Below are 17,467 nucleotides of genomic sequence, written 5' to 3' on the forward strand. Positions count from 1 at the left end.
TTTATAAGTAAGTCTAAATCTTGTTTGTATATTTCAAACAAGAAAGGGTGTCCTCAGCTGCGTTCTTTATCATTATGATACTGTATGTCTTCTCTATTGATAAACATACTGTGGAATCTCCAGCTCTTCCAGTAGATCACAGTGCATGCTCTCAGAGTGGGTGTGGCCCATAGGCTCCGACCAGGAAGGAATGTCCAAGAGGGAGGCCACTGATAGGTCTTCCTCAGAGACGGCAGGGGGCGGCCTGCGGTCTGACTCCACCATCCGCACCAGTCTGGGGCTGTCTACATCCTCCTGCACTAAGGAGAGGGCGACTGACACTGAGAAGAGAAAAGAAGAGAAGACAGAGTGAGAATCATCTCTTATGTCATCTTCTTGATGATAAGAGAGATTGTATCACCATCCCAACTTCAACTTAGACAATAGCATCACACTGTACATCAGAGTGTTAGCTGACCCTGACCTGGAGCCTTTGCAGTTCCTTGTTCGCTGCCTGTGACTCAAGTGTGGAGTTGCTGCATACCTTCACTGTGATCCAGTGTCTTCTCTATCTCTGCATAGGTTCTAGAAGTCTGCTCCTGGACAGATTTGTTCATCTGTGTCTCAATGAGGTGGACTATATCCATACGGTTGATCTTGGTAAGTCTTTTTATCAGGCCATCCTCTGTAGAAAGAAACAGCTTACAAGTCAGTCTTACGACACAACTCTTCAGTCTGGATGAATCAAAATAGAAACAATGTTTATGGTATCCGGTAAAATAGAACAATGTTACTATGTTATAGGTAGAACAGACATTTCAAGTTTGATATCAGGAGGTGTTAGCAGTCGGTACAATGCATCGACGTTGGGGTTATAGTACAGACACTAAGAAGCTAATAGCCGTGAGTGGAGAGAGCAGGAGCGTGTTAGCAGTAGGAAACAGAGGTTAGCTGGAGGTAGATAAGAGCAGGAAGGTTTTTGCTCAGTTACCGGTGGCGTGCTTGCCCTCCCTCTGGGCCCAGCGCTGCAGCAGGGCCTGGCTCTGCTCCTGGAGGGAGTTGGGGTTCTCCGTCCTTACCTGCTGCATCTCATCCTCACTGAACTCCAGTTCCCGGGCCAGCTCTGAACACAGCCAAGACAAATCATACCGTCATTTAAACTATTCATTTGCAGACTGATTCAATTCAACTATGAAATACATTGCCCAATACAATGTCCATATCACCAATTTGAGACAGTGTCATCTACCTTTTCACAAATATAAAAAACGATCCACCTCTAAGACGATTTGACAAGACAGTACCTGTCCAGCTGAAGCCAAGCAGGTCGGCAATGATAGCCAGAGTCTCCTCTTTCCTGTCCGCATCATCCTGCCAATCCACTACACACACAGCCAGAACCCAATATTACACTTAAGTCATCACGTTCCACGACATAAAACACCATCTAAATATTTGACATTTAGTGTAACAGTACAATCATTATTTTTACTTCCATAGTTTTAGATTTCAATATACATGGCCTCAATGTTATAGGCTGTAGAACAAATGGTTTGTGGAAAGTGAAATGGATCATGAGACTGAGGTGAAATGTGGTTCTGATCCATATACTGTTATTTGATCAACTTCTGTGTGGTCACAATGGATGTATTGGTGTGGCTGATTAGTGCATAAGCAATGGCAAAAGGGTATTAATCAAAGTATTAATAAAGCTGTGTTAAGATTAGTGAAGCTGCATTATTTATCCTTGCCTCATACCATCAGATGTTTCACAACCCAATGGGTATTTAAGATCATTTATATAACCATTCCAGTCAATCTTGAGATTTCATATACATACAGACATGTATGAAAAAAACAAACAATAGAAAGAATACACCACAAGATGAAACACAGAACAAAACACGACGACACACAAATGTACACAACTGAAAAGTGACCAATGAATTATCTTGGGAAAATAAAGATCTTGCTGCCACGAAGCAGAGTAGGAGGAAAGGAAGATAAGCACAGACCCATATAGGCTCGGGAGGGAGGATACCTTGATGTTGCTCTGGAGTTTGGTCGTCGACGATTCTCTGCATCTGAGTTTCCACTGTGTCGTCCCAGATGGGTCTCGACTCAAAGACGTCCTCTGTCACAGATGAGGGTCGTGCCCCCAGAGGGAGCCTAGTTTTGGGATCAGAACTAAAAGAGACCGGACTGTCGTATTTGAAGATAACAGAATCTGGACTATTGGGATCAGCACTACTGACATCCTCTGTGTACACGGACGATCTGACAGAAGGCTCTGGAACGTCAGAGAGCTGGTCTCCGTCAACTTGAGAGGAAAAGCAAGCACTTTGTTTCTGTTTGACAGGAAGTCGGGAGGGGAGAGGTGTTGAATTACCAGAGGGGTTATCCCTGTCAGAAAGACTCCTACTGTCTTTTCCCACATCTTTACAAGTCTTAACATCAGCCTCTGATCTTGTCCTGCGCTCCTGGTCTAAGGAGTGCTCCTGGGTGTATTTCATTGAACCCGTTTTTAAAGGTATCTTTGATTTGAATTTTCCAGCCTCCTTTGCTGTACTATGCTGATTCAACGACAACGGTGGAGGCGACTCTTGAAAATCTGCAGAGATGTCAGAGGCTGCTGACACACTAGAGGGTGACACCTTGGCTTCAGCTGCAGTGGGCACCTCGATAACTGAGCACAGATCCTCCTCCTCCTCTTCTTCATCTTCCGGGGATGATTCGGAGGAATCCAGGGTCTGGTCTGAGTACACAGAGCGGGTGACAGTGGATGTGGCGGTTTGAAGGTCGGCTATGGTGGAGTCTAGATAACCAAACTCCAGTTCTGTGGGGCTCGTTATGTCTTTCTGAGGGTCACAGACATAGCGGTCTGGAGAACCTAAATGAGAGTCCGAGGAACTTGGCATGCCTGCTTTCAGCGGTGGGTCTCCACTTGCTGGTACATCAGCAGAGTCAGATGGCTCTGTTCTACACAGGCCTCTAGGCATTGGGACAGGGATTTTGATGTGCGCAACCTCAGCCGGTGGTGAAGTTGACTCCACAGCCAAAGGTGTGCTTGAAAGAGGTGACTCGGAAAGATCTTTGGTTTGTCCCACTCTAGCGTCTTCCCCCGCAATCACATCTACGGGGTGATCGCCTATGTGGAAAAACTCAAACCCTTCACCTTCCTCACAGCTTCTCCTAGTCATGTCAATGGCACCCCCTCTTGTCATCTCGAAGAGCTTCCCCTCTTGGAACTGAAAAGGGCTTGGGGTTCCCTCTTCAGTTGGTGTCCGGCCTGGTGTGGTGTCAGGGGTTCGCAGCTCCGCAGCAATTCCCAAAATCCTCTGTTCCTCCGCCTCGACACGAGCATTGAATGCTTCATCATCCTCCTCCTCAGTGCAATCAGTCAAAGAGCTCCAAGGCACTAATTCTCCACAAACAGTCATTTCTTCAGACTGCATCTCTAATCCAGCTTCTTCTCCATCTGCACCCTCTCTTCTGTGTTCACCTATGCACATTTCTGGTTTATATGCAACTTCTGAGTCCCCGTGCTCTTTATCAACTTTCTCATATTTCTTTCCACAGCTCGGTTGACTGTCTGACACCCTTTCATCTGACAGACTGACACTTAACTGTGACTGATCATGTTTGTCCTCCCTCTCTGTGTATACCATCTCTTTAGTATTGTCCATGATATCCTCACTCATGTCCTCTGTGGAAAATGTTTCTTTCTTCTTGATTAAATCATCCTTAGTCTGACAGGCTGTCTGAGAATCTATTGAGACTCCCGCAAATAACGTAGTATCACAGTAGCCCTGACCTGTACTTTCATCATCTACATGTGGGGATGAAGGCTGCATTCCAGAGAAATGTTTAACATCGTCAGCATTTGATTCCCTTTTGAGGTCAACCTCTTCAGCCTCTCTGTCAGTTGGGATACTGTCAGGGTACATTCCTTCTTTATATTCTCCCGTCTCTGATAAAAATGAGGCACCTGAGAATTTACTACCTTTCCTGATTTTGTCTTCCTCATCCATTTCCTCAAATGTTTTTATCTTGGTGGCCATTTTGAACATCTCCTCCTCTGGCGTGATCTGCCTTTGGGCAGCCTCATCATCTTCTTTAACCCCATCTATTTCAATACCATGGACTAGTTGGTCATCACCCTCTTCCTCATAAACGCTTCTGTCATAGGCATAGCAAGCTTTAAGCTGGGAGGCATAGTCCTCATAAACAGCTGCCTTTCTTAGTGTATGTTGGTCATTTTCTTGAAAAATGTGCCGCGCTGTGTACGGTTTTGGTTCAGTTGGACTTCCTTCTAGTGAGTCTGGGCAGGGAGACTCCCTAGTTGGGCTTGGGTCAATAGAATCAGGAGATTTATTGGAAGACCTGTCCTCTATGTTTGGACTATTCTCCAGCGAGTCTCTGTGGGAAGGACATCTCTCCAAGTCATCCATGGCTGCTGTGTTTGAAGTCTCCAAGTCTAAAGGTTTGATAGGAAGACCTAAATAATCAGGTCCGTACACCAACCCTCTTTCAATTGACTTTTCTGACTTGCTTTCATGTACCACTGGAGTCTTCTGACTGGCCTCAGCACAGTCTTGGTATGTTAAAATTGAGTCTTGGTTGTCCAGGTCAGTGTGCATGATATCTAGTGATTCTCTTACCTCGCTGGTATGCCAGTCCTTTAGAGTGGTAGTTGAGGCAATTTGTGTGTCTTGCGCAGAGCCATGTGTAGTAGGAACAGTGTTAGATGACTTCTGCAGATGAACTGTGAGATCCTCTGAGTCACTGTTTGATGAATAAGTACCAGTCTGCACGTGTCCCTCCTCTGTAGAGAATGCATAATCCTTCCATTCTCCCTCCATATCATGCACTTGGTTTACTGGTCCTTTTTCTGTGTTTTCCTCCAACATGTTTTCCTCATGTGTGTACAATGTCAGGGTTTCTTGTTTGCGGTCCCGTGTCAAAAACACCTGTTCAAACTTCTCCAGTTCTATGGTGTCTTCCTCTGGTTGGCAAGCAGAAACCACAGGCTGCTCTTCCAGGTAGTGCTCCAAGTCTCCAGTGAGGAGTGACGCCATGCCAGACATGTCCTTTACTGTTGTAGCTGGAATGGAGGTCTTTCTCTCAAGCTTGACTTCCTGTATTACAGGTTCCATGCTCTTAACATCTGAGGAGGTCACGATTTCTGGTTTGTGACCCTTTGGAAGTTTTGTTTGTTCAAATCTCTCCTGTATGATAGTTTCGTCCTCTGGTTGGCTTGAAGTGACTATGGGCTGCTCATCCAGATACCGGTCCAAGTCTCCAGTGAGGAGTGATGCCATACCAGACATGTCTTTCACTGTTGAAACCTTAATGGAGGTCTTTCTCTCAAGCTTGACTTCCTGTGCTACAGACTCCTCAGCTAAAATGTTATGAATAATCTCTTTGGCATCTTCAACATCTGCAGGAGTTTCAGGAATGGATTTGTCTGACTTGCTTTCATGCTCCTCTGGAGTCTTCTGACTGGCCTCAGCACAGTCTTGGTCTGTTAAAATTGAGTCTTGATTGTCCAGGTCAGTGTCTATAACATCTAGTGATTCTCTTACCTCGCTGGTATGCCAGTCCTTTAGAGTGGTAGTTGAGGCAATTTGTGTGTCTTGCGCAGAGCCATGTGTAGTAGGAACAGTGTTAGATGACTTCTGCAGATGAACTGTGAGATCCTCTGAGTCACTGTTTGATGAATAAGTACCAGTCTGCACGTGTCCCTCCTCTGTAGAGAATGCATAATACTTCCATTCTCCCTCCATATCATGCACTTGGTTCACTGGTCCTTTTTCTGTGTTTTCCTCCAACATGTTTTCCTCATGTGTGTACAATGTCAGGGTTTCTTGTTTGCGGTCCCGTGTCAAAAACACCTGTTCAAACTTCTCCAGTTCTATGGTGTCTTCCTCTGGTTGGCAAGCAGAAACCACAGGCTGCTCTTCCAGGTAGTGCTCCAAGTCTCCAGTGAGGAGTGACGCCATGCCAGACATGTCCTTTACTGTTGTAGCTGGAATGGAGGTCTTTCTCTCAAGCTTGACTTCCTGTATTACAGGTTCCATGCTCTTAACATCTGAGGAGGTCACGATTTCTGGTTTGTGACCCTTTGGAAGTATTGTTTGTTCAAATCTCTCCTGTATGATAGTTTCGTCCTCTGGTTGGCTTGAAGTGACTATGGGCTGCTCATCCAGATACCGGTCCAAGTCTCCAGTGAGGAGTGATGCCATACCAGACATGTCTTTCACTGTTGAAACCTTAATGGAGGTCTTTCTCTCAAGCTTGACTTCCTGTGCTACAGACTCCTCAGCTAAAATGTTATGAATAATCTCTTTGGCATCTTCAACATCTGCAGGAGTTTCAGGAATGGATTTGTCTGACTTGCTTTCATGCTCCTCTGGAGTCTTCTGACTGGCCTCAGCACAGTCTTGGTCTGTTAAAATTGAGTCTTGATTGTCCAGGTCAGTGTCTATAACATCTAGTGATTCTCTTACCTCGCTGGTATGCCAGTCCTTTAGAGTGGTAGTTGAGGCAATTTGTGTGTCTTGCGCAGAGTCATGTGTATTAGGAACAGTGTTAGATGACTTCTGCAAATGAACTGTGAGATCCTCTGAGTCACTGTTTGATGAATAAGTACCAGTCTGCACGTGTCCCTCCTCTCTAGAGAATGCATAATCCTTACATTCTCCCTCCATATCATGCACTTGGTTCACTGGTCCTTTTTCAGTGTTTTCCTCCAACATGTTTTCCTTATGTGTGTACAATGTCAGGGTTTCTTGTTTGCGGTCCCGTGTCAAAAACACCTGTTCAAACTTCTCCAGTTCTATGGTGTCTTCTTCTGGTTGACAAGCAGAAACCACAGGCTGCTCTTCCAGGTAGTGCTCCAAGTCTCCAGTGAGGAGTGACTCCATGCCTGACATGTCCTTTACTGTTGTAGCTGGAATGGAGGTCTTTTTCTCAAGCTTGACTTCCTGTAATACAGGCTCCATGCTTTTAACATCTGAAGATGTCATAATTTCAGGTTTGTGGCCCTTTGGAAGTATTGTTTGTTCAAATCTCTCCTGTATGATAGTCTCTTCCTCTGGTTGGCTTGAAGTGACTATGGGCTGCTCATCCAGATACCGGTCCAAGTCTCCAGTGAGGAGTGATGCCATGCCAGACATGTCTTTCACTGTTGTAACCTTAATGGAGGTCTTTCCCTCAAGCTTGACTTCCTGTGCTACAGACTCCTCAGCTAAAATGTTATGAGTAATCTCTTTACCGTCTTCAAAATCTGCATGAGTTTCAGCAAAATGTAATTGGTCACCAGAAACTTGCCAATTTTCTTTCACTGTATCTTCTTTACCTTTGTCTACTTCAACTGTCTTCATATATTCTAAAGACATGTTTTCATCTTTAGAAGAAAAGGTGGGGGTGTCTAGGTCCGTTTGGGTCATATCTGCTAGCGATTCATGTTTCTCACTGTCTCCAGAGCTTGAAAGTGGCGTCCTGCGACCCAGACTGCTGACTGAAGTACGCCCCATTGCTATTCTTTCCCCATAGCTATTATGTTCCAGACTCTCTGCGCTTGCAACCATATCTCTCACATGACACTCACTCTTAGAGTAAAAGTCCCCGTCATCATCGCTTACACACTGGCTGAAGTAAGCGGTAGGGTGGGTGTCATGGATTCCAGAGAAGAACTCTTTATTAGTGGTGTTCAGTTGGTGGTTCTTTTCACATGTGGATGAGGTCTGTCTGAACAGCTGGTACTCAGGACTCTCCTCCAGCTCAGCCTTGATATCAGCACTGAAGTCCTCAGAGGGTCTTCTGTCTGGGCTGATCTGTAAGTCTTCAGATCGCCTCCTGTCAGTCTCTTTCTCGTCCTTTAGAATCTTATCTGAGCTCAGTTCTGCTTTTACCAAAGTATTTCCTTCAAAACTAAGCTCAGCACAGCCTGGGTGAGGCTGGTCCATAGTGATAACTGACTGTTGAACGCTTGAAGAATCCTTCTCTGACTCTTCAGAGAGTGCCCTTGCTGGCCTTTTAGTTACCTCACCTGGTGTTGTATTGTCATCATGTGGAAGGGTGTTATCCTCTGGGAAGAGAATTGTGGGAGTCTGAAATATTGCAGAGGGGTCGGCACTGGGCTCAGCTCTTTGGGTCTCATCAGAGACAACAGCATCAGAGTCCAATGTTGAGATGGTTATGTCAGAAGAGGTCACAGCTTTGTGTTCAAAAAGCCCAGCTTTGTTCTTGGAAGGGTCCTGCCCTGTTTGGAATGCCTTCATCAACTCCCGAACAGACATGGTCTCTTCCAGCCTCTCTGTCTGAGACCTGGGAGATTTGGGTGTTTTGGGAAGGTCAGGCATTTCGGTCACTTTTGCTTCTTTCATGGTAGCGATGGTTTTAACCTGAGCAACTGTCCCCTGCTCATGCTTCTTCTTCCTTTCTTCTCCCTCTTCTTCTTCTACCTTCTTCTGCAAAGCTTTCACCCTTTCTTTAATTGAGCCAATTGGGGTTTCAACCACCCGGGGTGACACTGGTGGCTCCATGTCTGGGGATGGTCCAAAGCCAGGCTCCCATTGAGGACCCTCTACCGCTGGGATTGATCCAGGACCAGGTTGGCCTAGAATCACATCACCATCCAGAGACTCCTGCGAGCTCATCCTCTCCAGCTCACCCTCTGAGCTGCTGCATCCCGAACGTTCCCTGTCCCTTAGCTTCTTCCTAATGGGCTTCTTAATTTCTGGGGGATGGCGTTTCCCATTCTTCTGCAGGGCAACATCTTGGACAATGTCCTCCTCTGGTCGACTTTTAGTTGCCACAGGTATTTGTTCCACATTCTGGTCCACACTGAGGTGTGTTACCATCCTTGACATGTCTCTGACGTCTACAGTCTGCCGGGAGGACGAATTCTCAATCCGGAGATCTTGTACCAGCGGCTCCTGAGCAACGGGAGCAGTCACGCCTTTGGTCTCTACAACATCAGTCTGCAACAGGAGAACGCACCCGCTATCCTCCATTCTTGGACTTTCTATTGTGTAAACGGTGACCACATCTCCTCGTAAAATCTCTCCAATCTTCTCCAGGTTGTCTTTCACCTGCCCCATGATCTCAAAAGTCTCTCCTGCCTCCCCCTCCTCCTCCAGCCCTCTAAACTGTTCTCTTCTCCCTTGGACAGAAGAGCTTGCATGTTCCATTGGGTCAGATGTCAAGATAGTGGACATTTTAATTAGGTCGTGTTTCATATCGGAGACATCAGAGAGGAGGTCTGGGCTTGCCAGAGTAGCAGGGTCTAGAACCTGGTTGCTTTGCAAGGTGAAAGTCTCGGTTGATTCCGTTTCATCGTCTTCCATTATAGAAAAGTAGACAACCGAAAGAAAGGTGAATAACAGAAGGGGAAGTGGATTGGGAAGAAGAGACATCGGAAAACTATGGTCAGGGCAGAAATATCACAATCTATCGTTGGTTCAAAGAGTAAGACAGCAGGTTTTCGGGACAAGATGAATTGTAAGATCCAAAAGACTTCAAACAGGATTTGGGGTAGCAACAGCATAAGCGAAGCAAACAGAGGAGAAGGGATAGAGGTAAGATATGGGCTGGAAATAACTTGAGTATACTCTACAGTCAATTTAGTGTGTTTGACTACACATCTGTACATATGACACAGCAAATGTCTGTGGACATGAACAGCTGAGGGGACAGAGACCTATACAGTATATTGAACAAATGGACAAAGAGACAGAGTGGATTCACAAGAACGAGGCATCTCAAGATTGTTCTAGACATGAACGGGGATCACATCCACTGACAAAAACAATGTAAGAAAAGTAGACTACCTTTGTGGAAAGATACAATTTATATTTGCTAAATGTATCTATTGTATACTGTATCTATTGAAGGTCCATGTGCTGGAAGGGGTTGTTCAGTGCTTTAATTTGTGTTAAGAAATATAGTACACTGAAAATATTAATACCCTTGTAGTATCATTAAAGCTAGATCAGTATTACAGTGTATTTGTAAAGTGGAAAATGAAATGGCTACACAGGTAAATTGGGTCTCTTAAAGATGCAGCATTTCAAGAAAACTACTAAATTATGTTGAAACTACACCTATACAATAACAGAAGGTGAAGTAAAACAAACAGCATGCTAATGTAATAATGAAAAAATGTAAAACAGGAATGATACATGAATACACATTTAAATCATATAAAGCGAATGTCATGAATTCAAGAAATATAAACACATCAAAGTTTCATAGAGAAAAAGTATTTTGGACACACATTTACATAGATGCACATACACACAAAGCAATCATTTGTTTGTGTGAGTCAAGTTATTTCCATGCAGAACAGAAAAGGAAATGCATGCAACAGGGGAATTAGTCTAAAGAACAGGGTATAACTGAAAGGTCAAATGGATTTTGATCAAATAATGCATGTCAGGCAATCAAACTGTAGGAATGCATCAACGGTGCAGGTTCTGACTGAAAAGTGGATTGTTCTGTTCCCCATCCAATAGAAATATCATTGGATGTCTTAGCATAAAATAAAAGAGTGAGCGATGGGTGAATGAGTACAAGGTGAGAGGTGTTAATGGGGTCTTGGAGAGGAAAGGGTGCGTATCAGCCATAGCATAGCGGCCAGGAACCGTTAGTTCACTGTACTCAGTGTTAGTAGCATACAACTAGTACACAGAGCAGGGTTGATCAGGAAGTTGTTTCAGTATGCTAAGCAATGCAATTCACTAGCGTTGATATTGCATTAAAATAATTTAGTTTTTCATTATTATCTTGATAAAAAGGATTATCTTACATTTCTTGTCACTCTTTTCACTCTGTCAGAAGTAAAGTTCAGAGAAGTATGTTAGATATTACATGTGCTATATAAACGTTATCACCTTTTGGTAGTGTGGTATTACACTACTGTATCAATCATTTGTATTGTAGAAAGCATCTTAAAAGGTCAATTTCAATAACAATAATGCAATTACCTCATCATCAGCATCTTGGTCGGAATCTGACTCCTTCAGAGACAACCAGAGAGAGAAAGGTATTAGTTCTGAAAGAGGTTGTGCAATAAGGAATATTTTCTGGCACACACTTCAGCTTTATCTAAACCCACCTTGCAGTACATAGGAAGTGTGATATTGAGGTTGCAGATTGCATTGTGGGTAAGACTGCGGTAGGTACGGGGTTCCTTGGTGAACGACAGGCGTCCACAAGGCTCCTGGGCCGTGTCCCGGATCTGTCAACAATCATTCAATCAATATATCAACCTAGCAACCAATCATCTTAATCAGTCACATGATTCCAATAAACAAATAGACGTAATTCATTGCATTTTTGGCAAACATGTTGCTAAATTAAATCAAAACTTTACTTTGATGAAGAGGGCGAGCCGGTTTTCTTTGAAAGCAAAGAAGCTGAAAACATGATGCTGTCCACTCTTGGTTAAAGGCACCAGGTTCCCAAAGCAGTCTGCGAAAATCGGCTTCCCTTCCAGCACCTGTGTTTAACAAAGAAAGAAAGTCAAATCATCCACACCTTCCACCATCCCCTCTACATGTTTATGGTCCCAACCCCTCACCTCCATGCAGAGGTGGAACCAAGTCATTGTTTTGCAAGTCACAAATCAATCCCAAGTCTTTGCACTGAAGCCCCAAGTTAAGTCTAAAATTTAGACTGACAAGTTCAAAGTCAAGTCCCAACTCCTAAACTTTTGAGTTTTGAGTCTTACTGCGCTCTTCATCCAACAAGAGAGTACAAGTATAATACATTTACAAAAATCATAAATGTTAAAGTTGGTATTTATTTGTTAAAACAAGTTTAAAAAGTATATATATATATAGATGTATATCAAATATCTCTCACCTCCACATCTCTGCTCCGCGCCACCTCAGTAAAGTTCTCCTGCTGCTCCAGGGTCTTGTCCATCTTGTCGTCTGTCATGCAGAAGCAGCGCAGACGGGCTTCAATGGGATCCAGCGTCTTGGCAAAGATGACAAACTTGGCCATGTAGGGGACACAGATGATCTCCCGGTACAGCTGCATGGAGAAGTTGACCGACTCCTGCAACTGCCGGCAGTCGATCAGCCAGAACCTACAGAGGGTGCCAGAGAGGACAGTACAGGTTGAGTAGACACAGTTAAATAAGAACAGTAAATACGTACAGTAGGAAACATTACCTTGCTGACACGTTGGTGGTGAAGGACACACATTGGTTGATGAAGGTAAGGGGTGTGGACCCTGTGATGTCTTCCCATTGGGCAGGAGTGGTGCCACCTGAAACGCACATCCAATGAGGTGACTTCCTCAGATATCCTCCAATGATGTTTAATAGTTGCTTTAAGGAATTTAAACTACTAATGTTTATAGACTAACTAACAACGAATACATTTTTTCCCATTTTCAGTTTCTCAAAATTCCTTCCCACATACCTGTAATACTGCACAGCAAACGCAAGGTGGGCGTGTCTCCAGCAAACACACTAGTCGTTCCATCGTTCGCCGAGCTCTTAGGGACGGGGATTGTCATGGTGATTGGTTTGTGAAACTTTCTCCTCCTTGGTTCCAGCGTGACGATGGGACTGAATGTGGCCTTGTTACCCAGGATCTTCTTGATGAGGTCTACACCAATTGGCTGGGCCTGGCAGAAAGTGGATGGTGAGAGACCAATCAAAATATACATTCTCATATTAAGGTCACAGCTACTATTGGAATTGGACAACTAGCATTGTCACAACCAACAACTAACAGCACAGCATTTACAGGGAACTGAACCATGGTCTCCATGAAGCAGAGATTGAGAGTGTGTTGTCAGACCTGCAGTCCGACCCTGATCTTCTTGGTGAGGGCTCCCTCGGGGAACACTGCCTGGACCTGCGGCACCAGAGTACTGCTTAGCACCCCGCCTTCTGGACCAATCAGCTGGCTATCCTGCTTGATCCGCGACACCACCGCAAAGTACTGTGGGAAATCACGCGTGATGATACGGCAGATCCTCTTCTTCTCCAGCTCCTCTGGAGAGTCCAGCTCTGGGGTGGACAGATGAAGGAGAGATGGGAGGGAGAGGAGGAGGAGGTGGTTGAAAGACATAAGGGTGCTTCAGAAGCGAAATAGTCACCCTCCGGTTCCCTGTCCCATGTTGATGACATCACTGAGTGGCCTCACCCTCATCCATGCCGTTGAGTATGAGGTTGAGCTCCTCCTCTGTGTGTTCACAGTGGTGTTCCCTCCAGCTCTCCCCCGTCTCGCTCCTCAGGATCACCAGCTCCCGCTCTGTTCCCCGCAGGGCAGCAAAGTGGGGGATTTCCACGATCACAGGCCTGGGAGGCGGGCACAGGGGTCAATACCAATACAACATATGGTATCCGTCTTATATTTGCGTCATGCATGGAGTGAAAAACGAAAAACACATCTAAATGATAATGTCCACATCTGTGTGGTGAGGGATCAAGTGACAGGCCAAACACTGGGATGAATTAACACAAGCACGGTCACAAATACCACAGAAAACCCTCTTAACAAATGACACATTTTACACTTATGACAGAGCACTAAATACTGCATAACAGGATGATCTGTGCCTCCTGAAGAAGTGCCCAATATAAGTTACAAAGTGTTCTTTGTGAGGCTTAAGTCCCCCAGAGAACCATGGGTTTGGGGTGGATGGAGGGATAGATGGACGTGGGGATGGAGCGAGGAAGAGGGGGGCAGGGCATCCATGCTGTGGAGCTCGTTGGGGGACATTTACCCGAGGAACTTGGTCCCTGGAGGACCCAGCTGCAGGATGCGGCTCACCAGGCTCTCGCCCTCATTCAGAGGGGGCGGGGCCGTGGGGAGGTGGAGCTTACTGATCCGCACGCAGCACAAGAGAGGCGAGAGGAGAGCGTGAGCAACATGCGTGCTGCTCAAACACTCACAGACACACTCACACAGATGTTACATGGACACGGTCACACTTGAGATTTATTAGTACATGTTAGTCACTCTTTCTGTTTCCCTTCTCTCTCTCTCTCTCTCTCTCTCTCTCTTTTTCAATCTCTCTTTCTCTCTTACACACACACATATTCCCTTACCCTAGGAACTGGGCTCCAGTAGGCCCGACCTCTATGATGCGTCCGGCCAGCCCCTCCCCCTCCACCATAGGGGGCATGGATGCCAGGCGGTGCCTCTTCACTAGGCGGCACGTCACCCGCGTGGGCGCAGAGCACTTCCTTGGCGGGACAATGATACGCAAGCCGTTGTGACGGCAACCGCGCATGGCCCCTCCCCTGGCATCAACCATGAAGCTGACCAGGAAGCTGGAGGAGAGAAGGAAGAAGAGAAACGACCAATGAAAACGAATTCACCATTTTAAGGGATGTCTTTGTTAGTTTTCAATTCAGAAGGATTTTTAGATGGTGATAATTGTTTGGTTGCATTGAGGCGTTCTCCAGACTATTCACTTGGGTCGTCATGCAGATAATGCAACCGACAGCGAGAAGCGGTGTTTTTGTTATATCATTCTGTGTTGTTAGGCCAAGCCAAGGGAGGTACTGACAGGACAGGCCAGCGACTGTACTGACAGACAGGAAAAGGAGACTTGTGTGGAAGCATTCCAAGCCTATTCCAGTCTGGTCTATCCCAATGGTTACATTCCAGTTCCATTTATGAGTTTCCAGACAGGAGCTGGAGGGATCTTCCTCATATCCGATTGATCACGTGAACTGATAGCATTTTCTGAGGCAAGGGATTTTGTACTGCATATTTCCTTAATACATTTGCAGACTGTACATGCAATTACAGTTTGTATGTTTTGGCTTTGACTGAATAGTTGATCTCATTTCGGATGGATCATGGAATTGTGACCAAAAATCATGCATGGTTGTGCACACAGAGAAGAGAGAGAGACAGACCAAATGATGGAGAGAAGAGACAGAGAGAGAGACAGAGAGAGAGAGAGAGAGAGAGAGAGAGAGAGAGAGAGAGAGAGAGAGAGAGGGGAAAAGAAGAAGAAGCCAAGATGAGGAGATTCACCTGCTGTTGTCATGGTCTAGGCACGGGGAGGAAGGGCTAGAAGCAGAACACAGACAGCGTCACACTCAGCCCAGAGGAAGACAGAGAGACAGACAGCGGAAGACAAGGGATAGAGAAAGAGAAATGAGAGGGCGACCAGAGGAGACGAGAGGGAAACAGAGATCAGTGAGAAGGACCACCAAGATACTGAACAAACTGAAAAGTGAGGTCGTGAAAAAGGAGGCAAAGTGCGGAAATCAAAGTGATCTGGGGTGGTGAAGCATTCTCCGCTGTGTCACATGGGGACTGTGCCAACATGTCATCATCATCATCCACATGACCACGGGTTCACTGGAATATGTAGTTGAAGAAGTGTAGCTTGTTGCCATGTGAGAGTGTGTGACTCTTACATGGATGTGTGTGCTTCCTGATTCATCAGTCTGTTTGTATAAGGATGAAGGCCGACGTATACTTCACGTTAAGTACATGTGACTGCCTGCAATCATTAGGGTTATCATCAAAGTATACCAAAGATCCTCTGACCTAGCCTGGCTGCCAGCCCAACTTAGCCCCGCCTACAAAAAAAAAATTTGGTCGGGAAGTTGGGTCTGGAGTAGCTCGGTTGCGGAACAACTATACCCGAACAGGAGCTGTTCGGACCAATGAAATTGTCAGGGTGGGCTTTATAGGATGATGGACAGATGATCAACAGTAACATGATCAACCACGTCCCCAAAGAGCGCTTGGGTTGAATTTGTTTTCAACAAACAACATATTACGTTGCTCTGATTGGTTGTAGGTCTATCCAATTGAGCGAAGAGGCATTTGTTTTACGAGTTCGGTTGAAACACGCCCCATAGTCACAGCCCAACGGAGAGTCATCCGACTCATATTCTGACTTGAATAATGAGTATGACAACATCAGGCTACCTCTGACCTGCTGCGTGATCAAAACACGAAACAGTGAAGAAATAGTAGTACATGATGGCTGTATATTTTAAAGAGAAAATATGTGAGGTGACTCATAATCATACATAAAGACATAAATTAGCAATACCTCCTCCTATGTCGCCATGGAATAACTGCTGTTCTGAAGTAGTTGTCAACGTACTGAGTCACAAAATGTTTTGTCGCTGACCTGCCTCCTAGTGGACATTTTAAACATCCATGTTGACATAAAGAACGCAATAGATTATGTGAACAATGCCACGTGCACAAAACTGGAGTATACCAAGGCCTTCTGTGTGTAAGTCTGTGTGTGTGAAAGTGCATTTGTGTGTGTGTGCACTGCCCTGACCCTGAGTGTAGCAGGCTGGAGGACAACACCACATTGTCCAGGTGCTCAGCGCCCCAGCTCAGACGAAACGAGTCCTTGTCATTATTCCTCGAGAGAGACGACATCTGGAAACCAACCACAGCACAAACATCAATCCCACTGAAACTCTCAGTCAATGTTCTGTGGTCTATAAACATGTGAGGGTTTGGTACAACTGCTGGTGTGTGTTTGCTCACCTGGTGACTGGTGAAGATCTCTTCTATTAGGACCCCTTCTCTCTGGTGGTGAATTGGAGTCTGGTGGGATCTGCTACAAGACCGGGACAGAGCACAGGACCATGAGTGTGTTTGTGTTTACTGTTAAAGGTTGTGTGTGTTTACCCTGTGTGTACTATACGTGTGTGCTTGAGTCTGACCTGTCCAAATTGTGACTCATGTAGCTGAAGCTCTCCAGGTACTGTCCAGGCAGGGAGTCATCCCCCAGCTCCCGCAGGTCCTCAGCCCTCAGGTACTCTCCTCCATCCCCTGTCATTGTGTCCTCACCTGGAGGGGGGGGGGGGGGACAGCAGCATTTGGATTTGTAGTTACAGGCTTTCTACAGCAATGTTTGCTCATTTTTTCCCTGTAACATTCATACTTTATTTTGCCTCATATGAGTGCTTTTCTTCAAAATGGTGTGCATGACATACTGTAGGTCTACTTATTTGCACAGTAGTTGGATGTGACATTACTAACACTGTTATTATCAGAGCCTTTGCTTGCGCTTGTTACCGGACAATCAAGTTTTTCAATAAAGTTGAAAGTTATGGCAGGGTGGTGTCTGAATGTGATTTCAGTTTCATTTGAGATAGCAGTAACTACCCAGCTAGATCTATATCGGACATGGAGTGAACTTAAGTGTCTTATAACATTATAAGAAACTAACAAGCTGTAGCATGCAGTATACATTAAGCAAAACAATCTGTTTTTTGACATTGTTAGAAAATTAGCTACCGTTCAATTTTTTTTACCAAAAATCTTATATAAAAAAACACAAAACAATGTGTAGATCAAAATAAATCACTGTATCATTTTAACAAAATTAAATTACAACTTTGTACTCATCATAGTAACCACCTTTATAGATATAACAGCTGAACACACTCGATGCATTCTTTCTACAACGGAAATCAAATCTTAAAAGTTCTTCCCAAAACTGTTGCAGACGTTCTCCCAAA

The 17,467-nt window shown here is 45.1% G+C and overlaps 1 protein-coding gene across 1 annotated transcript in view; it reads right to left on the bottom strand.

The window, feature by feature from the left end:
- ank2a (ankyrin 2a, neuronal) overlaps positions 1 to 17,467 on the bottom strand; it is a 64,449-nt gene that overhangs the window by 21,477 nt on the left and 25,505 nt on the right. Inside the window, exons 25-45 of the mRNA XM_084687010.1 lie at positions 16,667 to 16,793; positions 16,488 to 16,560; positions 16,273 to 16,376; positions 14,997 to 15,032; positions 14,057 to 14,281; positions 13,732 to 13,830; positions 13,149 to 13,303; positions 12,801 to 13,012; positions 12,417 to 12,624; positions 12,165 to 12,261; positions 11,851 to 12,079; positions 11,360 to 11,485; positions 11,102 to 11,224; positions 10,971 to 11,003; positions 10,793 to 10,814; positions 7,592 to 9,325; positions 2,021 to 7,267; positions 1,284 to 1,361; positions 971 to 1,102; positions 524 to 664; positions 110 to 320 (exon numbers count right to left, since the gene is read on the bottom strand). Of these exons, the coding sequence (XP_084543136.1) occupies positions 110 to 320; positions 524 to 664; positions 971 to 1,102; positions 1,284 to 1,361; positions 2,021 to 7,267; positions 7,592 to 9,325; positions 10,793 to 10,814; positions 10,971 to 11,003; positions 11,102 to 11,224; positions 11,360 to 11,485; positions 11,851 to 12,079; positions 12,165 to 12,261; positions 12,417 to 12,624; positions 12,801 to 13,012; positions 13,149 to 13,303; positions 13,732 to 13,830; positions 14,057 to 14,281; positions 14,997 to 15,032; positions 16,273 to 16,376; positions 16,488 to 16,560; positions 16,667 to 16,793 (9,412 nt within the window). The remainder of the gene's footprint in view (positions 1 to 109; positions 321 to 523; positions 665 to 970; positions 1,103 to 1,283; positions 1,362 to 2,020; positions 7,268 to 7,591; positions 9,326 to 10,792; positions 10,815 to 10,970; positions 11,004 to 11,101; positions 11,225 to 11,359; positions 11,486 to 11,850; positions 12,080 to 12,164; positions 12,262 to 12,416; positions 12,625 to 12,800; positions 13,013 to 13,148; positions 13,304 to 13,731; positions 13,831 to 14,056; positions 14,282 to 14,996; positions 15,033 to 16,272; positions 16,377 to 16,487; positions 16,561 to 16,666; positions 16,794 to 17,467) is intronic.

This window comes from Hypomesus nipponensis, chromosome 22, assembly GCF_054491055.1.
Source record: "Hypomesus nipponensis isolate SF chromosome 22, ASM5449105v1, whole genome shotgun sequence".
In the NCBI taxonomy this organism is placed as follows: Eukaryota; Metazoa; Chordata; class Actinopteri; order Osmeriformes; family Osmeridae; genus Hypomesus; species Hypomesus nipponensis.